We start from the raw sequence: 22,956 nt of genomic DNA on the forward strand, positions 1-22,956 counted from the left end.
GTAACACACTCGCCTATGAACCAGAAGACCCAGGTTCAAATCCCGCTTACTACCATTGTGTCCCTGAGCAAGACACTTAACCCTAAGTTGCTCCAGGGGGACTGTCCCTGTAACTACTGATTGTAAGTCGCTCTGGATAAGGGTGTCTGATAAATGCGGTAAATGTAAATGTAAACATGGAGAAACTGTATTGAGTCACTATGCTGCACATTATTGGAATATGATTTGATCTTAGTATTCAGATCTTGTTTTTGTTCCTTTGCAAAAGGTAGCAATATCTGTATACATAAATTTATTGGGGTACTTAATTGGGATTTTATTTGAATTTTACATTGCCCTCTAGTGATGTTGCCTTAGAGCGTACTATTAATTTAATTAAGGTATTGGTCAGTATCGGAGCACAACCGAGGGTTATAAATGTTTTTGATCTCATTTTGCAAGGCATGACCATCTTTTTCTTGTTTGAGGCCCAACTGCATCCCGAACCTCAGGATTGCTGTAGAATTGGTTTTTGCAGCGAATAGCTAACTTTCATTAGATTGATTTGATTTCAACTGATTCCATCTTTGGTATCAGTGATCAGCAGATTAACATTACCTACTTTGTGGCCAAGATTTAAGTGATTCAACTTATCAGTGTCACCAAGAGGAATGTGGCTGAAATGTGCTTTTATAAATACTCTCTGGTTCAAAGCATGTGCAGTTTTACTCAATCGTTAGCTAAACATTGGTGAAATGTGACCTAATGCCAATTGGCAGCACTTTCCTATGCCATCTGGCAGAAGCCTGGGCGTTGGCCGCAGTCATGAAGGTCATCTCCACTCTAATGAGATGAGATGGACCGGGGGGCTGACCTGGGGGAACGGCGCCTTCATTACAGGTGCAGCTCAGTATATGTGTAGGGTAAGGTATTTACATGTTTTAAAGAGGAGAAGTACAGGAAATTGTTCTGCAGTAGTAGGACCATACAGTACAGCCTTCGCTGGAAAATTTACATTTAACGTTTCAGCTTGAGCCTTGGTCACATGACCTAGCAGTCACATTGGCGGAGACGAATCTGCCTCATCTTGGCAAGGTTAGCCCATCGATTGACAAGCCAGCATTGACAGCTGTCAGCAAGCTCCTGATGAAATAGCTCAAACAAACACACACACACACACACATACACACATAAACACATCTGCTCCCAAGGTTTTACTTCAAGACAAGTGTGGCTCAAAGCCAACTGTTTCAGTGCCTGTTGTCCCCCAAACTAGAGTAATTTCATACCCACCGCCTGATCCTAGTAGTAAAAAGCTCCCTGTGGTGTGTGTTGAGTTATGATTCAATCATTATTTATCTTGAAAGTATTCTTGTCTCCTTTTTTTTTTTTTTTGTTCTACTTAATTTTTTATGGTGTTGATACAATAGAGTTTCTCTGTGAAACTCGTATACAGTGGTTCAGAAACACTTAATATAAACTATGTTTATATATGCACACCACAAAATGTTTCCTCTGCTTTTAACCATCACCCTTGGTGAGCAGTGGGCAGCTATGACAGGCGCCCGGAGAGCAGTGTGTGGGGACGGTGCTCTGCTACGTGGCACCTTGGCAGGTCGGGATTCGAACCGGCAACATGCCCGATTACCAGTGCCGACACCAATCCATTGTGGCGATCCCTAATGAGAAGAAGACTGTGCAGATTTTAGGTGAATTATAAATGACCTTCGCCAACTGTGCACTACAAGAACAATTGATTGTTTTGTGTAATTTTATATCAAATTCACTTATCAGGGCTAATGACACTTTCACCTGGAGGGTGTCACATATCTCCTTCTGGAATATTTGCAGGGAAGCGTCAGTTGGCTGTTATTTGATTGACTTGCATTCCGCTCCCCAGCAGCTCAGCTCAGCTCAGCTCAGCCTGTCTTTCCGTACACAGTTCCAGGGAGGAAATGTGATTTGACCGAAGCGCCCGGGCATAATTTGATCACTTCGGGTCCATGGCAAGCTCTCAGTGCGTCTCAGACAGAGACAGTCACACAATCATTCTCTCAAAGAAAAAAAGGAATTTATTACAAAGAACAGAGGCATCCTGATGAAATAATCCAGATTTTTCCCAAGTGTCCTAAGAGCACAGTTTTAGGAATATGGTGAATGTTTTAAAGATGTATAATGTTATGGTATAGTTCTTTTCATGACTCACTCCAAAACAGATACAGCATTAAAATAATGGTATAAAATGTCATTTAAAAATGAATTCCCTCAGAGTTTGTTTAACTTTTTGTATGTGAATGTGTGTGTACATGTGCATATGTAAATTGAATTCTGTAAGAATGCAACAATTATTTAGTTCATCACAAATCAAAGGCATGCCTGTCTTACTTAAGATTTTTTTTTTTTAGTAAGTGTATATTGTATTTGTATTTATTTATTTGTTTGTATTGTGTGGCTTTGCTTGAGTCACAAAAGTGGGTCGTTCATCTCCCCATGTCCCTCAGTCCCCTTTCAGGCCACCTCGTCCCAATTCCACCCACAGCTAGCATCCCTTTCCATCCCAACTGCCTCTCTATCCTGCTCAGTTTAAAGGGTTTTTAATGTGGAACTGTTGGTGTGGTCAGCATAAATAACCCAGCTGCCATTTAGCCTGCTAGTATTCTTGGTGGGATCGATAGCAAAGGTTGCTTGCCCATCATAATAATCGTCATCATCATCATTTAATGGTATTGAAACAACGCTTTATCAATTTTACACCAGTTATAGTTCAAGATACAAACAGTATTACTCTCAGACAATAAAATTGCCGTTTCTGACTTTTATATGTTTAGCTGTATCTCTCTCTCTCTCTCTCCCTCTCTCTCTCTGCACACTAGATTCTTCTGAGGAAGATTATGTTGCCAGAACCTGATTCGAGTTAAAATCTCTTGCTCTGTGTCTTGTCTAACCACCATCAGGGTTTTGACCAGTTGAGAATAGAGGGTCTGCTGTGTGACGTGACGCTGGTTGCGGGTGATGGGGAAGAGGCCTTCCCCGTGCACAGAGCCATGATGGCTTCCTCCAGCGACTACTTCAAAGCCATGTTTACAGGTGAGAGCTTGGAGGGGATGGTTGGGGTTGTAAAGGCAGACACAAGGAAGCTTTACCGGAGTGGGGGAGGCTCTAGGGACACCCTGGCTATGCTCTATGAACCTGGTCTGCTGTCTGATGCGTGTGCGTCTGTGTTCTTCTTGTGTGCTTATACAGTATGTGGCAGTGAGGGAAAGGAGACATAAATACTTACTTGCGAATTCAAAAAGTGAACGTGTCTAAACATTTGCTTTTGGCTACCGAGCATGTGCACTACTAATGAACCATAACTCACTTATTGTAAACTCCATTACTGTATGGTCCTCACAGTGATATGTACATCAGCTCTTTGCTTGTGTAGGAGAATGCCTGTGTGTGTGTATGTGTGTGTGTTTGAGAGACAGACCGACAGACAGACAGGACAAGCACGTCATCCTAGATTCAGTGGTGCTGGTTTCTATCTTCAGACCATCCTGTTTTTGTCCTTGTTCCTGTGGCCTGAACACTCCTGTCGATTGTAAACATGTTGTGTTCGTCTCACTCTCAGCCTCCTGAGTTGCAGGCCATGTGGCTCGCAGCAGGGATTGTTCTGGAAAGATCCGCAGCTGCAGTCAACTCCTTTTGTCTCAGAGCCTCAGACAGCCCCGCTGTATGCTGGGTGAATGAGATCCTGGGAAATGTATTATCACCATTGGGACGATAATGGAACGTTGATCACTGTTAATCATGTGGAGTGCAGTTTTTAAAAAGTCTTATGTATTACGCTCTGCTACTCTCATATTCAGGAAAGAATTTTGTGAGAATTCTAAAAATACAGTTAAATATTTATTTGCTGTTTTAAATTAATGATCAGTGATAAATTGGGGTGGGACAAAAACCAGTATGGCAATATATCATGATAATTCCTCCAGTGATGTATTATCAACACACTGGTTATTCAGAGTCAGTATATTGTATAATGTCAGTATAGAAGTTGAACAAGTAAATCTGCATAATTATAAAATTCAGATTTTCCCCCCACTAACAGAGATCGTAACCCCCCTCTATAGAACGGTCCTGCAATGTATGGGTTTTTGAAGAATCATCACTACTGTTATATAATGTTATATAATGTTATCATACAGTATAATGTCATTTTATCATATCACATAATTCTATGTGATTCACACCAATGTTACATACACAAGCTGGTTTGTTGGTCATAGTGCATTAGGGATAAGGGAATATGGGAGGAAACATCAGACCCACTGTTCTGGGAATTCATGTAGAAGTGAGATGAAAAGGTATCTTTAAAAAAAAAAAAAAGTGTGTGTGTGTGTTTATTTATTTTTTATCCCTGCCCCAGCCCTACCTTTGTCATGCTGATGTGACAACAGGAAGGTGTTGGTGTGAGAAAGCAGGTTAGATGAGGTGTCAGCTGTAAGGGGGCTTTACAGGTTCATATGATGTATGTCTTCAGAATGGAACAGGCGAGGAGGAGAGAAGATCATAAAAAATGTGTCCGTGTCTTATTTTCTGCTCTTCTTTGTTTTTGTGCTAAGGAAATGGAGTAAGTGTTTGTGTGTGTGTGTGTGTGTGTGTGTGTGTGTGTGTGTGTGTGTTTGTGTGTGTTTGTGTGTGTGTGTGTGTGTGTGTGTAGGGGGGGGTGATAAATTCAACAATATGCACTTTCGTTCTTTATTTTTTCTTTCTAGTGAGAGGCACTGTTGAAATGAAAGTGAGGTGAGAAGATTAAAGTGTCTGAAAAGGAGACGTTAGACGAATGGAAGTGTGTCTGTGCTTTGGAGAGAGAGGAAGCGAGAAATCTGAAAGTGATAATGAAGATAAAGAACTGTGAACATTAGTGTTTTTGGGTGTGTGTGTGTGTGTGTGTTTGTGTGAGAGAGAGAGTGTGTGTGATGGGAGAAGGGAATGAATGTGTGAGCAAAAATGGAAAGTGAATGAATGTGATGGAGCCTAAGTGAAAGGAAGAGGTGTGTGTGCATGTGTGTTAATCAGCTGCCTTTAGTGGCTTAGTCCATTCACATCGTCTGCTTGCTGTTATCATTGATGCGATGTGCACTAGCAGCTAAAATATTATAAACATACACGGTTTGTTTTTAGATCTTAAACTGCACAAAGTTTATAGACTGAGACAGGCAGATAATTTTACAAAATATGAATGTAATACTATTTTTGCCAACCACAGCACTTCGAGAACACACACACACACACACACACACACACACACACATCTGTCTTTTTCTGTGTGTATTTTTGTATACCTACACAACTTGGCACTGTTCTGTCCAGGGAAAACAGTGTGTTTTCGAGACCCCCTCATAAACCAGCCAGGATTAATAACTCCCCCGCTGACCAGTTCTGACTCATCCTCTTACACCTCCACCTCCCTCCCTCTGACTCCCAGGCCTTCTTTCTCTCCATGAAATTAATGAAAAGTGGAGTAAAATGTGGAGTGGGGCATCACTGTTTACCTCCAGTATAAATAGAAGTGGGTCACTCTTCTGTTTTATATGCGCTGTATTTAATCACCTTACTCCTCTCACCCTTTTCTTCTTCAGAATTACATTATTGCCACATCAGTGAATGTCTCCATGTTTATATGTATGCATAAATATATTTACACACGCATACACTGACATACCCATATGTATATTTATACTGTATGTGTGCGTCCTCTCGTTCTCTCTCTAGCACTGGTTCTCATTCTCTCTTCTCTTCCTTGTCCTTTCCCCTTTTTTCGTTAGTCACTCTGTATTCATATTCTCTCCCCTTCTGTCTACTGCTCACTTTCACATTAACACCGTCCCCCCTGTCCTCCAGGTGGAATGAAGGAGCAGGATTTGATGTGCATTAAGCTGCACGGCGTAAATCGGATAGGACTGAAGAAGATCATAGACTTTATCTACACAGCCAAGCTCTCACTCAACATGGAGAACCTGCAGGACACACTGGAGGCTGCCAGCTTCCTCCAGATTCTCCCTGTGCTCGACTTCTGCAAGGTCTTTCTCATCTCGGGGGTAAGAGACCAAATGTACACACGCATACACACACACACACACACACACACACTTGATATGAATTGAGTTCATCTTTATATTTTGATTGCCATGGCATCTCATCTTTTTAGAAAAATGACTGTACAATTTGTGAACACAATGGATGCCACCAGTGAAACACATTTTCTTAAGAGCCAATGAAAAGTGGCATCTGGTTGCAGCCAGGCTGTGTGATACTGTTTTTGACTGCCTGCTTGCACCCAGCAGGCTTCACTGAACATTTTTATGGTTGAGAGCTTAAAAACAGTTTGTGTACAGAATTGCTCACACAGGCCACAGCGCAAATTTGTGAAACATGTTTTGGAGTTGTGTTCTTTAACCTGCTGTTAGCGCTGAGATAACTTCTACATATATATGTCTCTACATAATCCTTAGTCCTTTGTCTTTTTAGGCAGCAGAGATGGTAATGCAGCTGAAAAGTAACCAAACAGAGCTTATAAATAAAATGTCCTAACCTTCAAAGCAGTCTGGCAGCTCAATGATGTTCTAAATCTGCTTAAGTATGTATTAGGCACTAAAAATTCATATTTTTTTCATTTGAAATTCTTGTGCTCTGTCTGCTTCAAGCTAATGATAAACTTTCATACCCCCTCATAAAAAAAAAGACTTAATGAACCCTATCCACAAAGACATATGCATTTTTGACACTTTAAACACATGACTACAATAACCCTTGTGTACAATGTGAAGTGCACGTTGAATGTGTTAGAATGTGTTTCCAAAACAGGACAGAATATGACCTGGATGTAATGTCATCCCCATTCTTCATGCATCAGTTTTCTGAAAAAAATCTATTGATTATTTGATATGTAGCGATATTGTTCACATTTGGAAACGCTAGATGGCTTTAAGTGTCATTCAGGGATGCAACATGCAAACTAGTTGCCAAGTGAGCAAGGTTACAATTACAACTTATGAAGCCTTGTTTCCATTTGCCATTTCCATTAGCTTTTCATTTTTCATCAACCTGCAGTTTTTTGCGAGTTATGCAAGAATCTACTGAAATTGTATATAAAATTGGAATTTTTGTGGATTTGCAGAAAATAACTTGTAAAATAAATGTATAAAAGATTTCAACTGTGGGTTATCAGACAGTGAAATAAATGTTCTTAATGTCATGTAATATTGCTTTGAATCTGACTTATTCTACTGCTTGTTTATTGGCCTGCCCCGCCCCATCCTGTCACAACAGGTATCACTGGACAACTGTGTGGAGGTGGGTCGCATTGCCAACACCTACAACTTGACAGAGGTGGATAAATATGTCAACAACTTCATCCTGAAGAACTTCCCCTCTCTGCTGGCCACCGGCGAGTTTGTGAAGCTGCCATTCGAGCGTCTGGCCTTTGTTCTCTCCAGCAACAGCCTGAAGCACTGCAGCGAGCTGGAGCTGTTCAAGGCCGCCTGCCGCTGGCTTCGGTCTGAGGACGGGCGGATGGAGTATGCCGCCCGGCTCATGCGCAATATCCGCTTCCCGCTCATGAGCCCGTCGGAGCTCATCAACCACGTCCAGACTGTCGACTTCATGCGCACGGACAACACTTGCGTCAACCTGCTGCTGGAGGCCAGCAACTACCAGATGATGCCCTACATGCAGCCGGTCATGCAGTCAGAGCGCACCGCCATCCGTTCAGACTCCACCCACTTGGTTACTCTGGGTGGGGTGTTACGGCAACAGCTGGTGGTCAGTAAGGAGCTACGGCTATTTGATGAAAAGGCGCACGAGTGGAAGGCGCTAGCCCCCATGGACGCTCCCCGCTACCAGCACGGCATCGCGGTCATCGGGAACTTCCTGTACGTGGTGGGAGGGCAGAGCAACTACGATACCAAGGGCAAGACTGCAGTGGACACGGTGTTTCGCTATGACCCGCGCTACAACAAGTGGATGCAGGTGGCCTGCCTGAATGAGAAGAGGACGTTTTTTCACCTGAGTGCGCTCAAGGGCTACCTGTATGCAGTTGGGGGCAGGAATGCGGCGGGGGAGCTGGGTAAGTGTGTGTGTGTGTGTGTGTGCGCGTGCATGTGCATGATGTGTATTGTGAGCACTGAATGTAGTGTTTCTGAGTGGGTGTGGACTCAGACATTAATTTCACACCGTGCTGCCGGACCAGCTTGACCTGGTTTCTGCAGCTTTCTGGGCTGCCTGGGAAACTGGAAAGATACACCGCTTGTTCCATGCAGAATTGAAGAGTGACAGGTACAGAGTGTCTGTCGGAGAGACGTTCCCACCACAGGTTGCATGGTCATCTTATACATATACATGAACACAGACTCACATCTGGGGTCAGTTCCAGGGTCTGTGTACACAGACTTGGTGTCTGCTTGTTACTGCCGCTCATTCTTACATACAGGCCTGTACGGAGCCTAAATCCCCGTTTTCAGAACAGTCCATACCTACTAATCAGTTCTTTGGGCACTGAGTCTAGAAGCAGGAACAATATTTGCAGAGAATGTCGCACCAGATCTTACGTTCCATTGACATGTATTGGCACTGAATAGTATTTATTAGGGATGATACAACATGCTTTTCTCTGTTCAGTTCAGGACACAATGTCTTCATCAATCATCTCATCAGAGATTAGAATTTGTTGTTTTTTACTGATTCATTTATTCACTTCTGTGAATAAATTTGCCCGATTTGGTGTGTAGCTTTCACCTTCTTCCTATTGTTACATATTAAATTCTATATTTTATCCCAGCCCTATTACACTACTCACAATAAGTTGGGGATATTGTGTCATACATACAGTGTTTGTTTCACTTCAGACATTTTTGGGATAGGGAAACAATTGTGGTCATTTTGTGTTGTCCGTGTAATGGTCTCATTGTGAACAGGTTTGCCTTATGTAGAGGCCAATACCAACAGAAACCTTTCTCAATGTGGCATCAATTTCAATAAAAATCTGGTATTGTCAGTAAGTCATTCCAAGTTCATCATTTAAACATCCATGAACACACAACGCAAAAGCACCACACACAACCGACCGAATGCCAGACAACCATTGCAAGTGACTATACTGACACAAGACACCGCCATGAACGTTTGCAGTGGGCACAAGACCGTGTGACCTGGACAATGCAGCAGTGGTCTACCGTGCATAGAAATGATGGTTGTCAGCGTTGCTGGAGAAGGCGAGGTGAGCGATACGCTGAGGTCAACATGGTCCCCAGGGGAGGTGCAACAGTCTGGGCAGTCTGCACCAGTCAGCACTAAACAGATTTGGTTATTGTACATGTCTCAGTCAATGCATGTTCTTCCCTCAGAGACATCATAGAACCAATAATCATCCCCCAATTCCACCAGCACACCCCCAACTTTCTGTTCATGGATTATAATGCTCCACCACATTGTGGCAGAATTGTCACAGCTCGACTTCAGGAAGCTGGAGTGCTGGTCTGGCCATCAATGTCCCCTGACCTGACCAACATAGAGCACATCTGGGACCAGTTGAAGCAGAGACTGGACGATCGTACCCCTCCCCCACGTGACCTGGCAGAACTGTATGAAGCACTTGTGGAAGAGTGGAACGCATTGCCTCAGAACAACATCATGAGTCTAGTGAGGAGCATGAGGCGTCGCTGTCATTACAGAAAATGTAATGCTACTGACATTGTCAATATTTGTTATTTGGGGCTATCCCTGTTATTGTCTAAATTTTTGTGGTAATAAATATTAAACTAATGAAAATGGTTTCTTTTCATACATTATTAGTAATATCAAAGGGAACTTTTACTTATTTCATTAAAATTGAGAGCAAATAGGAAAAGCACTAATTTAAATAACAATATCTCTAACCTATTGTGAGTAGTGTATTTATCAGGTGTTGCGTTCAACTGCAAAATTATGTTATTGAATATAGCCATACCACAGAATATTAGGCATGTTAGAAATGCTGCTCAGCAAATTAAACTGAAAAAAAGTATATTAATTATAGAAAATGCTGACATTTTACATGAGGCAGTGAGACATGCTGCAGTGCTGACTGTTTGACGGATGATTAACGGTTAATGTGAGTCTCATGTACCAGGAGAGCTGAACGGATGTGAGCAATCTGTTCATTTCCATTTTTCATCCTTTTCTTCCCACCTTGCTTCCACGTTGCTGAAGTTGAGATGAGTTTAATGCAGTTCCGCCGACCTTGCTGAAGTGCGGCAGTTGGGATGATTTGCGTGTGCTTCAACATACATTCTGAAATTTGCAGTAGCTGCTCTGCCTTCGGAATTAATCTGATTTTGTACGAGTCTGCGGGTGCCGGCGCTGTAGCGCTTCATTATGCATGTGTGATTTATATCACTGCTGAGGGCTGCAGATTAAGGACATTTTTTACTACCTCATCTGAAGACCCTGAGAGGTCAGAGCAAGCGCACACGCTTCTCCTATAAACTATACACTTTCTAAGTGTGATGTTAGAACATCAGTTATTATCTGTGTAGATTGTGCATGTGTGAGGAATATGAATCTGCCTGTGGTTATGTTTACAGATAGGATTGTTTTGTTCTGTAAAGATTTTGTAATATGAAATATATTTTCTACACTACGTCTTCATCTAAATTAAATAAAATTCAAAAGTTTGTGTGTGTGAAGTGAAGGGGTGGTGTGTGGCAGATGGCTTTTATTAATATTAACTGGGGTTTGAAGATGCCTTGTGTGAATGCCTCCCACACCGGCCAGTGGAGTACAGGCACACTCACGTCCACTGGTCACTATAGTAACGCAGCTATCTGCTGCAGGGTTGCGTGGACTGGCCAGAGGCTGATGAAGGCTGCTGGGTAAACACCCCAGTGGACTGTGGCTAATTAAAATGCCAGGTGTACTCAGAACCCAATAACATTAACACACACAATTTGTGTGTGTGTGTGTTTCATGCCTTAATATTTACCCATGCATACATTAGCCAACTGGACGGTGCTTTCATCACCTGGTTGTGTTTGCACACTTACACTCGCATTGTGCAGAGAGAACAAGGCGGGACCAAAATGCGCAGGTGTGGGGTTTTTCATGCATTGACATCTCAGCGGCATTCCATTTCTCCGTTTCCATGGGGATTGCAGTAGGCCGTATTTTGAGTAATAAATCTGGCCTCTTTATGTCCATTGTGCTTCTTTCCATGTGGACAAGTCAAAGTTCCAAAAAACGCTGTGCAGTCTGGCAGAATAAATCCGGATGGCCTAAATCTCATCGGCGTCTCCAGACTTCTGTTTTAATTGTAGTCATACTCCTGGAGCGCCACGGTCCTGCTGATTTCCCTTCCAACTGAGTTTTACTCCACCTAATTCACTAATTGGGTAACTCGCCTTATGTAAGCCAGTGGATAATTAGTAGATGGGTGGAGTTTTTCGACACGTAATGTGAATCGCTGCAGGACGTACAAACCAGGAGCCTGATTTTCAACTCTTGCGGAAAGGTCACTCGCCAATTAGTTCAATTAACAGACACAAATAGTTGGACTAGAATTTTCCAAGGCAGGCAGTTTTCCACCTTTCCTAACATTCAGGTGAATGGGGGGGAATTCCAGCGGTGCTTATGGTTTAAGGCTGTTTAAAACATGGCAAAATTGAATAGACAAATTCAGTAACTACATTTACATTTAAGGCATTTGGCAGACGCCCTTATGCAGAGCGACTTACAACGTGCTTTCAAGTTACCATCGATGAAGTGATCAGTTCTAGTTCATTAGGACCCCAACTATGAATACATTCTTTTTATTCACTCTTGTTGTAGATTCTGTACATAAGTTAGACAATAAGAACATTCCAAGTTAATCTAAATATTCTCTAAAGAGGAAGGTCTTGAACCTACTGATTGTAGGTCACTCTGGATAAAGGCATTCGCAATTAATGTAAATGTAACAGTGTTTTGTCTAACATTGCCAATGGAGGAGTTACTTCCTCCATGTTGAATGGAGCATGTGATATTGATAAGCTGTTTATTACTGAAAATATCATTTTTTTGTGTGTGTAATTTTTTGAACTTGTTTCTCCGCAGCAAGAGCTTTGCATGACCAGTGTTTTATAGTTATATAGAGTTGTGGTTGCGCAGCGTCGGGCTGGCAGTGTAGTCACATGGGCTCATACTGCAGAATTGGTTTGTGGGAAGAGGGAAACGGGAAAGAGTGCTGACGACGACAACAAAAAGAAACCACGTGAAGTACAGCACGATTTCACCGTGTGATCTCCAGAAGACAGAGACAAAAAAGCTCGACTGCGTTGTCTTTTGACATTTTCATATAATTGAAGTAGCCTGGAAAGATGAGTGCTGAAATGCGTTCGGCCCCGCAGCTCTCAGGCAGCTTTTGGTCAGCGGGCTGAAAATTGAACACCTGCAACTACACCTGCCCTCATCTTCTGAGGCAACGGAGCTGCGGTCACACGACACCGCATCACGACAGCGCTGCCGCTTTACGTATCTGGTGTAAATCCTATTTTAATTCACGGTTTACCTGCTGCCCCGTTTATACATGTTACTGGCCATTCTCACACACACACACACACACACACACACACACGAAACCCCCCAGCTGTCCCTGCTGAATAATACATGTGCGAGAGTGTGCTTGTGTTCCTGCTCCGAGTTTATGTATTAATTTTGAGCCAGACACAGATGAGTCAGAAGATGTCTGCATCTTAAATGAAGACAGAATTCTTTAGATTCTTTAAGTGTGTTTGATGACTTTGAGTTGCTCTCTTTTGATTTTGTTGTTGCTAATGCCTAATTAGTGGTGTGTAACCCTCTCTGTGCTGAGAGGAAGTCAGTCTTCATTACGCCGTCCATCACTTTAATGTCTGGTCTGGCCCTGATTTTTTTGTGTGTTCTGTATAGTAAACTCACGTTATTCGCAGCTTCTTATCTTATATGTTTCATGGCACCAATAATGACCATTCTTTCCCGACACATTGACCTTCACTTTCAGAGTGTGTGTGAGAAGAAGAGGCAGATGAATGTGTAATGCAGGAAGCAAACACGGGCATCGTTTATGTCAACATGGCATGCTGACATAAGTGCATCAGCTTGCGCAAACCAATGCAGAATTCAAATTTCACAACCGTGTGTGTGTGTGTGTGTGTGTGTGTGTGTGAGATCATGCACATACTCCAGAAGAAGCTGCATGTCTGTAGAAGTCAAGTTGGCTTTCAACTGACTTTCATTCAGCTTTCATCACCTCATTGGCTTCTTGTGCAGAGGTTCAGAATTTATAATGGTGATTTTTTTTTTCTCTTTCTCTCTTTCTGTACAGCCACGGTGGAGTGTTACAACCCCAGGACGAACGAGTGGACTTATGTGGCCAAAATGAACGAACCTCATTATGGCCATGCAGGCACAGTCTACGGAGGCTTCATGTACATTTCAGGTGTGTTCCTGGGTCTGTGTGAGTGAAAAGAGGCAGACAGCAAACTGAAGTTCCCCACACTGCAAATCAAATTAAAAGTTAAAGTGAGTGGGTTGAGTGTAGGTGGTGTTGCTGTCTATAGGAACAACCTGGATCGGTGTGAAAACCTGCCAGTTTCTGTAATGGAAGTGAAGTGAGAACATGTTATACTGCGTTATATCTGCGCCAGTGAAAGTGTGTTAATTATTGAGTTTGTGTGCACATGCATGTGTGTGCGAGCACGCCCATCTTTTCACCAGTGTGAATCTGTTTTTGTGAAAGTGCTCGGTCTTCCAAATATAGACTGAATGCATCACTTCCTCAAACTGTGTGTGTGTGTGTGTGTGTGTGTGTGTGTGTGTGTGTGTGTGTGCGCAGTAGCTTAGGGGGGTTTACATGACTAAAATGCCTCAGACATATGACGAAATCTGTGAGAAATATTGAAGTGTGTCTGACATCCTTAACAGCATATCGTGAAATATACAGAAGTGCAGATGGGTTTACATACGTGTTGAGTATGTACAGGGTTCATTGTGAACAGGGAGGTGATATTGTTTTATTCTCCAGTCTCACTACTCTCACTCCACCAGCCTCACTCCTCTAACGCCCTGATTAACTGTCTTCTCTCTGTCCAGCTCACTCCCACTCCTTCTGCTCACCCCTCTCTCTTACTCACCCCATCTCTCTTACTCGCCCCTCTCTCTTACTCACCCCATCTCTCTTACTCACCCCATCTCTCTTACTCACCCCTCTCTCTTACTCACCCCATCTCTCTTACTCACCCATCTCTCTTACTCACCCCTCTCTCTTACTCACCCCTCTCTCTTACTCACCCCTCTCTCTTACTCACCCATCTCTCTTACTCACCCCATCTCTCTTACTCGCCCCTCTCTCTTACTCACCCCATCTCTCTTCTCACCCATCTCTCTTACTCACCCCTCTCTCTTACTCACCCCTCTCTCTTACTCACCCCTCTCTCTTACTCACCCCATCTCTCTTACTCGCCCCATCTCTCTTACTCGCCCCTCTCTCTTACTCACCCCATCTCTCTTACTCACCCCTCTCTCTTACTCACCCCTCTCTCTTACTCACCCCTCTCTCTTACTCACCCCCTCTCTCTTACTCACCCCCTCTCTCTTACTCACCCCCTCTCTCTTACTCACCCCATCTCTCTTACTCGCCCCATCTCTCTTACTCGCCCCATCTCTCTTACTCGCCCCTCTCTCTTACTCGCCCCTCTCTCTTACTCACCCCATCTCTCTTGCTCACCCATCTCTCTTGCTCACCCCTTCTCTCTTGCTCACCCCTTCTCTCTTGCTCACCCCTTCTCTCTTGCTCACCCCTTTTTCACCTTTTACTCATCCATCTCTCTTACTCACCTCTTACTCACCTTTTACTCACCCCTCTCTCTTACTCGCCTCCCTCTTACTCACTCTCATCCACCCTCATTCACCCTTCATAATTTCTTTACTATCTCACCCTCTTTCACTCGATCGCTCTCTTCACTCGTGTGGGTGCAGATACAGTAATCCTCTACGTCTGATTCCAGTCACTTGTTCACGTTGCAGGATTGCAAGTGAAATCCTGCTTTTTGGAGATGAGTCTTCGCTCTCGCTCAATGTGACTAATGGGGACAGAGAGAGAGAGGGAGAGAAGAAGGGAGAGGAAAAGAGCGGGTGGAGGAATTAACAGGGTGGAAAAGGCGATTGTGTGAGGTGAGGTGTGTAGAGGGCAAAACAGAAAAAGAAAGGTACTTTTATTTCCAGTCTTACAGGGAAAGAATAAAAGATTAATAATCTTGAACATGCATGCACCTCTAAATGATACCCACATTTAGATTAATTAATGCCATTCTGTTGTTCCTATGGTAACAGAGTGGCTTTTAATATTAGTTCATTTCCATTCAGATTTTTCATGATGTCGTTTAGTATAAAATGGGTTTCATTCATAGTTGGTGAACTGTAGAAAGATATGTTTTTGTAACTAATCCCTAGCAACCATGGTCTGGGTCATATTTGAAGAGAATGTCATGTTCTAGAAAATTAATATAAAACTTTTTAATACATTTTCACTTTATAGCTAATGGTTTATATAGACCTTGTCCTTCAAGTAGTCTTTAGCCTAATCCCTCCATCTGCATCAGAATAGTTTTAATATTTGATTACTTCTTGTCTGAACCTTTTCTCTCTGTTTGCCTAATGGCCAAGTTCCCCATTATGCAGCTGATCCAAAGAATTTCTTATTCTTATTGTGTCAAAGAAATTCTTATTGTGTGTAGATTTAAGAACTATTAGTTGGTATTCTCCAGCATATGTAGTAGTGCATTACTTTCCTTCTGTGTGCAGAATAAAACATCAAGCACATGTCTCCAAAGACAGGCTTTCCTGCCACCTGCTCAGTGCTAGTGATGAACTAGAATAGCATCAGAATTGTTCCACTGAGATCTTAATCTTATAAGCCCCAAAATTTATTTGAAAGTAATTCTTTGTTCTGTTATATTAATGAATTGATATGTTTTAATGTTTGGTGCCCCTGACTGTGTGTTCAGATGTCACACTTTGATTGGCTGTCTGGTCTTGAAATATCAAAAAAGAATTATAGAAATAAGGCAAGAGGTTGGGGCCGTTTTTTTTTTTTTTTTTTTTAATTATTATTATTATTATTAAATGGAGAGGCCCCTTTTGTGTAAACCAGCCGCATTCAATGCCATCAAAAGCCTAAAACTGATCCTGGATCTGTCTCCAAAATCCCTTCTTTTGGATTTGGGATCAGAGTATACAGCTGTCCTGATTCATGAACCACTTTTAGATTTGTAGTTCTAGTTTTGGATTAGTTGGGGACTAAGTTTTGGAGCATATAACACTTTCTGCGGCAACTCTGCACTCAGAATGCAATCTGTCCCCGTCCTGTCCGGCCGCCGAATGAGATTTTTCCTTTTAGCGAACCTCCAGCGGCTGCAGCCCTGCTAATTGAACAGAAGCGTACTCTGGACTCCCTGGTTCCTTGCACATTCCAGCCCTTGTTTTTTGTGCTTTTGCACACCCCTACGTGTGTGTTTATCATACACACCTTCAGAGGTGACTTTGGTCTCCCCCAATCCACACACACACACACACACACACACACACACACACACCTGGCTGACTCTGGCTGCTGAGTATTTTTGGAACTTGCTGACCCTCTAGTTTTCATCTGAGGCCTTGTTCTCCCACCCTCCTCCCTGGCAAGTTTTTCCGTTTGCTCTCTTTTTATCCCTTCCACTGGTCTATCCTTGTTTTTCTTCGATTTTTTTTCTTTTCTCCTCTCTTCTCTGTTCTGAAGCTGCTCTAGCCTGTAAAATGACTTATGTGCCTTTTCCTTTTTTGTAAAATTGATGTAAAACTTCCAGATTCCCCCCTTTCCTGCCTCTGAGCTGTTATCAAGCCTATGGTCTCTCTCGCTTTCACAGTGCATTACTCAACATGCAGTAAGCACTGAATAATGTAGAAGAATCAATGTCTAGACACACACGCAGGACAGAACCGCATGTCTGTTCAGCCATCTTTTTATTTCTGTTTTTAATATAATATGTGTTACATACACTAGACACTGCTCTCCTTCCTCATTAAGTACATGATGAGTTGAGCGGTTGTGGACAGAGTAATCCTTTACAGAGGGATCAAGAGCAATAAAGAAAAAATGACAGGAACTGGCGGGGAGGATCTCCGCTTCTGTTACCCCTGTCACCTGAGAGGTCCGGGTGCATGTTCTCCCAGTGTTTGCTCTCTGGGCTCTCTGGCCTTCTCTTGTCACCAAGTGTCAGTGGATGTTGCGCCAGACTGCCTGTCATACACCCCCGATTCTTTTATTCCTCCGCATGTATTCTTACTTTTTTATTCATTCATGTCTCACCTTTCTCTTGTAGAGTTATATTATATATTGCTTATATATTATAACAGCCTTTCTTCTGAAAATATATTTTCTTCTGAAGTTTCTTGCGAATGGTGTGTGTGCCCTGTGGTGGCCCGGCACCCAATATCCTGGGATGGTTTCTGGCATCTGGGACCCTGCTTTGAATTCAGCAATTAGTGAAAGTGAAATGATTGTCATTGTGAAGCACAGCAAGCCCAGTACACAGTGACACAATGAATCGTGTCCTCTGCTTTTAACCATCACCCTTGTTGGGGACGGTGCTTTGCTCAGTAGCACCTTGCCGATTCCGGTTTTGTTTCCGTAACCACTAGGCCCGGTAGGAATTCTTTCACTGGTCATATCAGAGGTAAAACTGTGTCGACTGGCTTGGTTAACTGTTAGATTTGTGTAGCGCCTTTCATTGGACCATTGTTGAAATGATCCAGTTCAGGCTCTGGTAACTGGTGTGAAAACACTATCTGTGTTCACCAAACTGACACTCTTCACACACTGCCTCTCAGCAAGGGGAGCACAGAGAAGGGGGGAGTGTCTGGCTCTCACCCAGATGCATGCTGGGATTGTGCTCCTCTGTATTTTCAGCCCTCCCAGTAGACATGTCCTGTTTTATTTTTTCCTCTCCCTTCCCTCTTTGCCTCTCAAATCAGTCCTTTCTCACTGAGCATCATAAAAGTTATTATGATTTTTTTTTTTTTTTTACTTTATTCTTTCAAGTGATCCACTGTGGCTCTGTGCATTTGTGTGCAGCTATGAGACACAGTGGGGGATGGGAAGCTATGGTAACATGAATATGAACACATCTGTGTGCCTGCAGTGTGTGTGATTACACACACACAAATCTGAGCTAATCATTCAGGGGCTATGTGCGCAGCCTTTACCTAATTTTTAATACAGATGGAGAGAAACCTGTGTCTGCTGGGGCCTTAATGGTTAATGCTTTTGATTTGTTGTTCTGTGCTCATGTGTTCATGCCAGAGAGTTTTTGGGTGGGTGGTTGTCCGTACGTGCACGCTAATTCTTTTTTTTTTTGTATCTTCTTGGTGTTCTAGGTGGCATCACTCATGACACTTTCCAGAAGGAGCTGATGTGTTTTGATCCAGACTCAGACAAGTGGACGCAGAAGGCTCCCATGACGACGGTGCGTGGGCTGCACTGCATGTGCACGGTGGCGGATCGGCTCTATGTCATCGGCGGTAACCACTTCCGTGGCACGAGCGACTACGACGATGTGCTGAGCTGCGAGTACTATAGCCCCGCCCTGGACCTGTGGACTCCAATCGCAGCTATGTTACGTGGCCAGAGCGATGTGGGCGTGGCCGTCTTTGAGAACAAGATCTATGTGGTGGGTGGGTACTCATGGAACAACCGCTGCATGGTGGAGATTGTGCAAAAGTACGACCCTGAAAAGGACGAGTGGCAAAAGGTGTTTGATCTGCCTGAATCACTGGGGGGCATCAGGGCCTGCACCCTTACTGTCTTCCCCCCAGAGGACCTGTCTGTCGGCTCACCCACGCGGGAGTCGCCCCTGTCTGCGCCTTGAGGATGGAGGGAGGGGGGTGGAGAGAGCGAGAGAGTTAGCCTACAGACTGCGGATTGGGTGGATGACCAGTTGGACAGACGGACTGATGGGACTGTTTCAGTTTCCTTCCTTTGACACCCAGCCCCCTCCCCTCAAGCCCTCAGGCAGCGGCATTGCACCAACACACACACTCCCATGCACACACACACTCTCACAGTCTAGTTTTAAGCCTTGTTTGCACTCCCCTGTGATGGAATGACTTGACGTGATGCGTCTGCCATGACGTCCCCCTCCCGACCCCAAAAATGCTTAATAGCTGTGCAGAAGATTTTCCCCTTTTAGCAATGGAAGCATTTCTTTTGGTTTGGTTTTGTTTTGGGGGGGTCCACCTTAATGCTATTATTGTTTTAAAGGTTTTAATTTCCCCCTTCAATCTCTTTGTGGCAGGAAATACACACACTGACTTGAAAAAGAAAAAAACCAGTGACTCCACAATTCAACTTTTCTACCTGATGTCTGAGTTTTGTTACCATGATGAATATGATGTCATCACCTTTTTCTGAAGGCGTTTTTGTGTATGAGAGGGACAGGCGCCACGCCCCTCCTCTTGTCCCGTGTACCTGCAGCAGGTGAGGTGGAGGGGTGGAGGTTTGAAACTCAGGGTTTGGCCTGCACCCCTCTGCTGCTCACCCCACCCTCAATTTCCTTGGTTTCTGTCAGTTCTTCTTCCTGTTATTGTTACGAACTGTTGAGAGGAATATTGTGTTTTCTAAATTTAATAAACCAGGTTTTGAAGAAAACAAATCAAATAACACTGCTGTCTCCTCTCTGAATTTTGTGACCCGTTAAGCTATCTGTCGAAAACATGATGCAATACATTTTATTTACATTTTTATTGTTTCCATCTCTGATTCTCTTGTCTTTTGCTTTCGCTCTCTTTTTGAGTGTCCTCCTCCTCTGTCTCCCCTTCATGTCCTCCTGTCCCAGAAACAGAATCATCACTAAGGTGACCTCCCTGCCTCCCGTGTGTGAGGGTGTGAGAGGACAGAGGGACCCTGCAGCAGTTCACTGCAACCATATGGTCGGGGCTCTGTGTTAATCTACCTCATGCCTGGTCCAGAGTGTGAGCAGCTGCCCCAGTCACACACCTTCTGTCTGTGTCTGCTGGAGTGGGAAGGAGACCAGGAGGCCTATTGAGTGGCTGTCTGTAGGAAAGCAACTCTCATTGTGTCTTTAATCAGGTGAAATCAGATCACAGTGGGCAGCAAAGTTTATACCAGTAGTCTAAAAAAACATGTTTTTGGCCTCCGTAAAGTAGCGTTCGCGAACCTGAACTTCACAAATTCCCACATCTTTGTGAAGTTCAGGTGCACTATTTCTTGTGTGATAACCTGGAGGGTTTTTTAATTGAGCAGGAGAAAGTAGAGTCGTGGCCAGAGTTTTTTTTAGAATGACACAAATACTGGTTTTCACAAAATTTGCTGCTTTTCTCCGAGCCACTTAGTTCTCACTTTTGCCTTATCATCATGGAAAAGACATTGTTCTTCACCAAACTGTTCTTGGATGGTTAGAAGAAGTTGCTGTTGGAAGATGTTTTGGTATCATTCTGTATTCGTGGCTGTGTTCTTAGGCAAAATTGTGAGTGAGCCCACTATCTTGGATGAGAAGCAGCCTGGCGTTCACCTTTTCTTCTCTGGACAATCATTTTTTCAGATGCCACAAACAATCAGAAAAGGGGCTTAATCAGAGAATATGACTTTATCCCAGTCCTCAGTGGTCCAATCCTTGTAATTTTTGCAGAATATCAGTGTGTCCTTGATGTTTTTCTTGGAGAGAAGTGGCTTCTTTGCTGCCCTTCTAGACACCAGGCCATCCTCCAAAAGTCTTCACCTCACTGTGCGTGCAGATGCCCTCACACCTGCTCTGCACTGGTGGCACCCCGATTCTTCAGATGAATCATCTTTAGGAGAAGGTCCTGGCGCTTGCTAGACTTTCTTGGGCACCCTGAAGCCTTCTTCACAACACTTGAACCTCTGTCTTTGAAGTTTTGGATTTTCTGATAAATGGTTGATTTTGGGACAATCTTAGTAGCAGCAATATCCGTGCCTGTGAAGCCCTTTTTATGCAACACGATGATGACTGCATGTGTTTCTTTGCAGGTAACCATGGTTAACAGAGGAAGAACAAAGATTTCACGCATCACCCTCCTTTTAAAGCATCCAGTCTGTGCTCCTCAACACTCTCTCTTGTGTTAATGAGAGGATCACTGAAATGATCTCAGCAGGTTCTTTTGTGGCAGGGCTGAAATGTTATTTTTGGGATTATGTTCATTTTCATGTCAAAGTGGGACTTTGCAATTCATCTGATCATTCTGGATGCAAACTAATAAAACTGCCATAATAAAAAAAAAAAAAAAAAACTAACTTTGTAAAAATCAGCATTTGTGTGTTTGTGCATATGAGTTGTTGTTTTAAACTCACCATTTAAAGTTTTAAATTCATGGATTTAAAAAAAAAAAAAAAAAGGACTTAGTCTAGGACTAGGCTTAATCCATGAATGGAAAACTGGCCCTAGAAATGTAGAAAAACATTTGTTTGTCTTCTGGTTGACCAGATGGGCTTGGTGGGTAGTTAGTTCCTCCTCTACAAGATACAGATGACTTGCAGTCCAAGTGTTGCATTTACTGAGGAAGAAACCATGCCATTAGCATAGAAAAGGCAACCAGCCTTGGTAAGTGCAGTGCTCTTTACTGAGTATGTGGGGTATACGTCCTCTGTTGTCCCCTTCAGCTGATGGTCAGTGATGTAACCTGTACCAAGCATGGAAAGTGGCAAACAGCAGTCATTACGGAGTTACACAACATTAATCAATATAGACCTCCAAGGCCTGTCCTTAAAAGTCCTCATTCAAAGAGACCTCTAATTTGGACCCTGGACATCAAAACAAATGTTCAGATGCTTTAAGGGCATTTTTATTATTTCTGTAAACTAAATATTACAAGCCTTGTCACTTAAGGCAGTTCTCATTCAAACCTTAAGGGTCCTATAAACTAAAATATATTAATTTCTTAATGTGTATAGTTGATGATCCAGGTGACTTTAAACACACCCAAGGAACATTTCATGCCTTTTCATATTATTCTTGTAAAAGGTAGGTCCGTGCTGTGTCAAGCTGTAAAAGCAATAAACACTCCCTGTTCATATTCAGCAGGCCCTGGTGATATAGGGATATATGGCTGACACCAAAACAAAGCAAGCTGGGAAAGGGTTCTGTTGGTGTAAGGCAAATTCACTCCACCGTGTTAGAAAGCGAGCTCTGCATTCACAAATTTGGCCTGAAGCGAACACCAGTCTTTCTGGTGGGTTTCAGAATAGATTTTTTAACTAAATCTTCCACCCACCAGTACTGATTGTTAGGCCGTCAATATATGAATGTAAGCAAGAGGGCATAATCCAAAATGCTCTGTAATCATCACAGGCGTGGTCTCGTTGAAGGCACCTTAGATGACTGGACAAAACCCCCGTGAGAAGTTTTCTCATTCCAACCCAGGAACCTGTTTACAACCTGCCACACCGATTATTAGGCTGTTAAACATCTAAGTCTCATTAAGGGCTGGTCAGGCAGAAACCTTTCTGGCCGAGGCTCCTCTAGGACCAGGATTGAGAACCACAGAAACTCAATCAGCCAATAGGGCACTTTGGCTAGTCCACCCCCTCCCATTCCACTAAAAAGAGCCTAATTATCATTAATGCTCGACGGTCTTGAGTTATTATTTTCTTTCTAATGTCGGGCCCGGTCCCCAGTAGGATGAAGACTATTTAAAGCCTGGGTCCGCCGCTGTCAGCGCCGGTGGGTTGTTATCCTCACAGAGAGGGAAGTTTGGCAGTGAGCCTTTGTTTCCCTTGATGCCCCTGATCTCGCCTGTTTTTAATTCATGCGTGTGCCTCTAGTGTTAAATCGGGCCAAGGTGACTGAGCCCAGAGCAGTGGCTCGTGAAAGGCATTAGTATTCCTAATGGGCGGTGTGCTGGTATGCAATTGATTATTACTGTCTGTGC

General features: G+C 43.3%; 1 protein-coding gene across 7 annotated transcripts in view; it reads left to right on the forward strand.

Annotated features, from left to right (window-relative positions):
* klhl13 (kelch-like family member 13) overlaps positions 1-19,713 on the forward strand; it is a 59,276-nt gene extending 39,563 nt beyond the window's left edge. For all 7 annotated transcript variants that reach the window (XM_028983450.1, XM_028983454.1, XM_028983452.1 and 4 more), the window contains 5 exons: positions 2,934-3,066; positions 5,869-6,065; positions 7,297-8,092; positions 13,340-13,453; positions 18,430-19,713. In XM_028983450.1, the coding sequence (XP_028839283.1) occupies positions 2,934-3,066; positions 5,869-6,065; positions 7,297-8,092; positions 13,340-13,453; positions 18,430-18,920 (1,731 nt within the window). In that variant the 3' untranslated portion in view covers positions 18,921-19,713. The remainder of the gene's footprint in view (positions 1-2,933; positions 3,067-5,868; positions 6,066-7,296; positions 8,093-13,339; positions 13,454-18,429) is intronic.
* Positions 19,714-22,956: the final 3,243 nt, after the last annotated feature.

Source organism: Denticeps clupeoides, chromosome 6 (assembly GCF_900700375.1).
Source record: "Denticeps clupeoides chromosome 6, fDenClu1.1, whole genome shotgun sequence".
Lineage (NCBI taxonomy): Eukaryota > Metazoa > Chordata > Actinopteri > Clupeiformes > Denticipitidae > Denticeps > Denticeps clupeoides.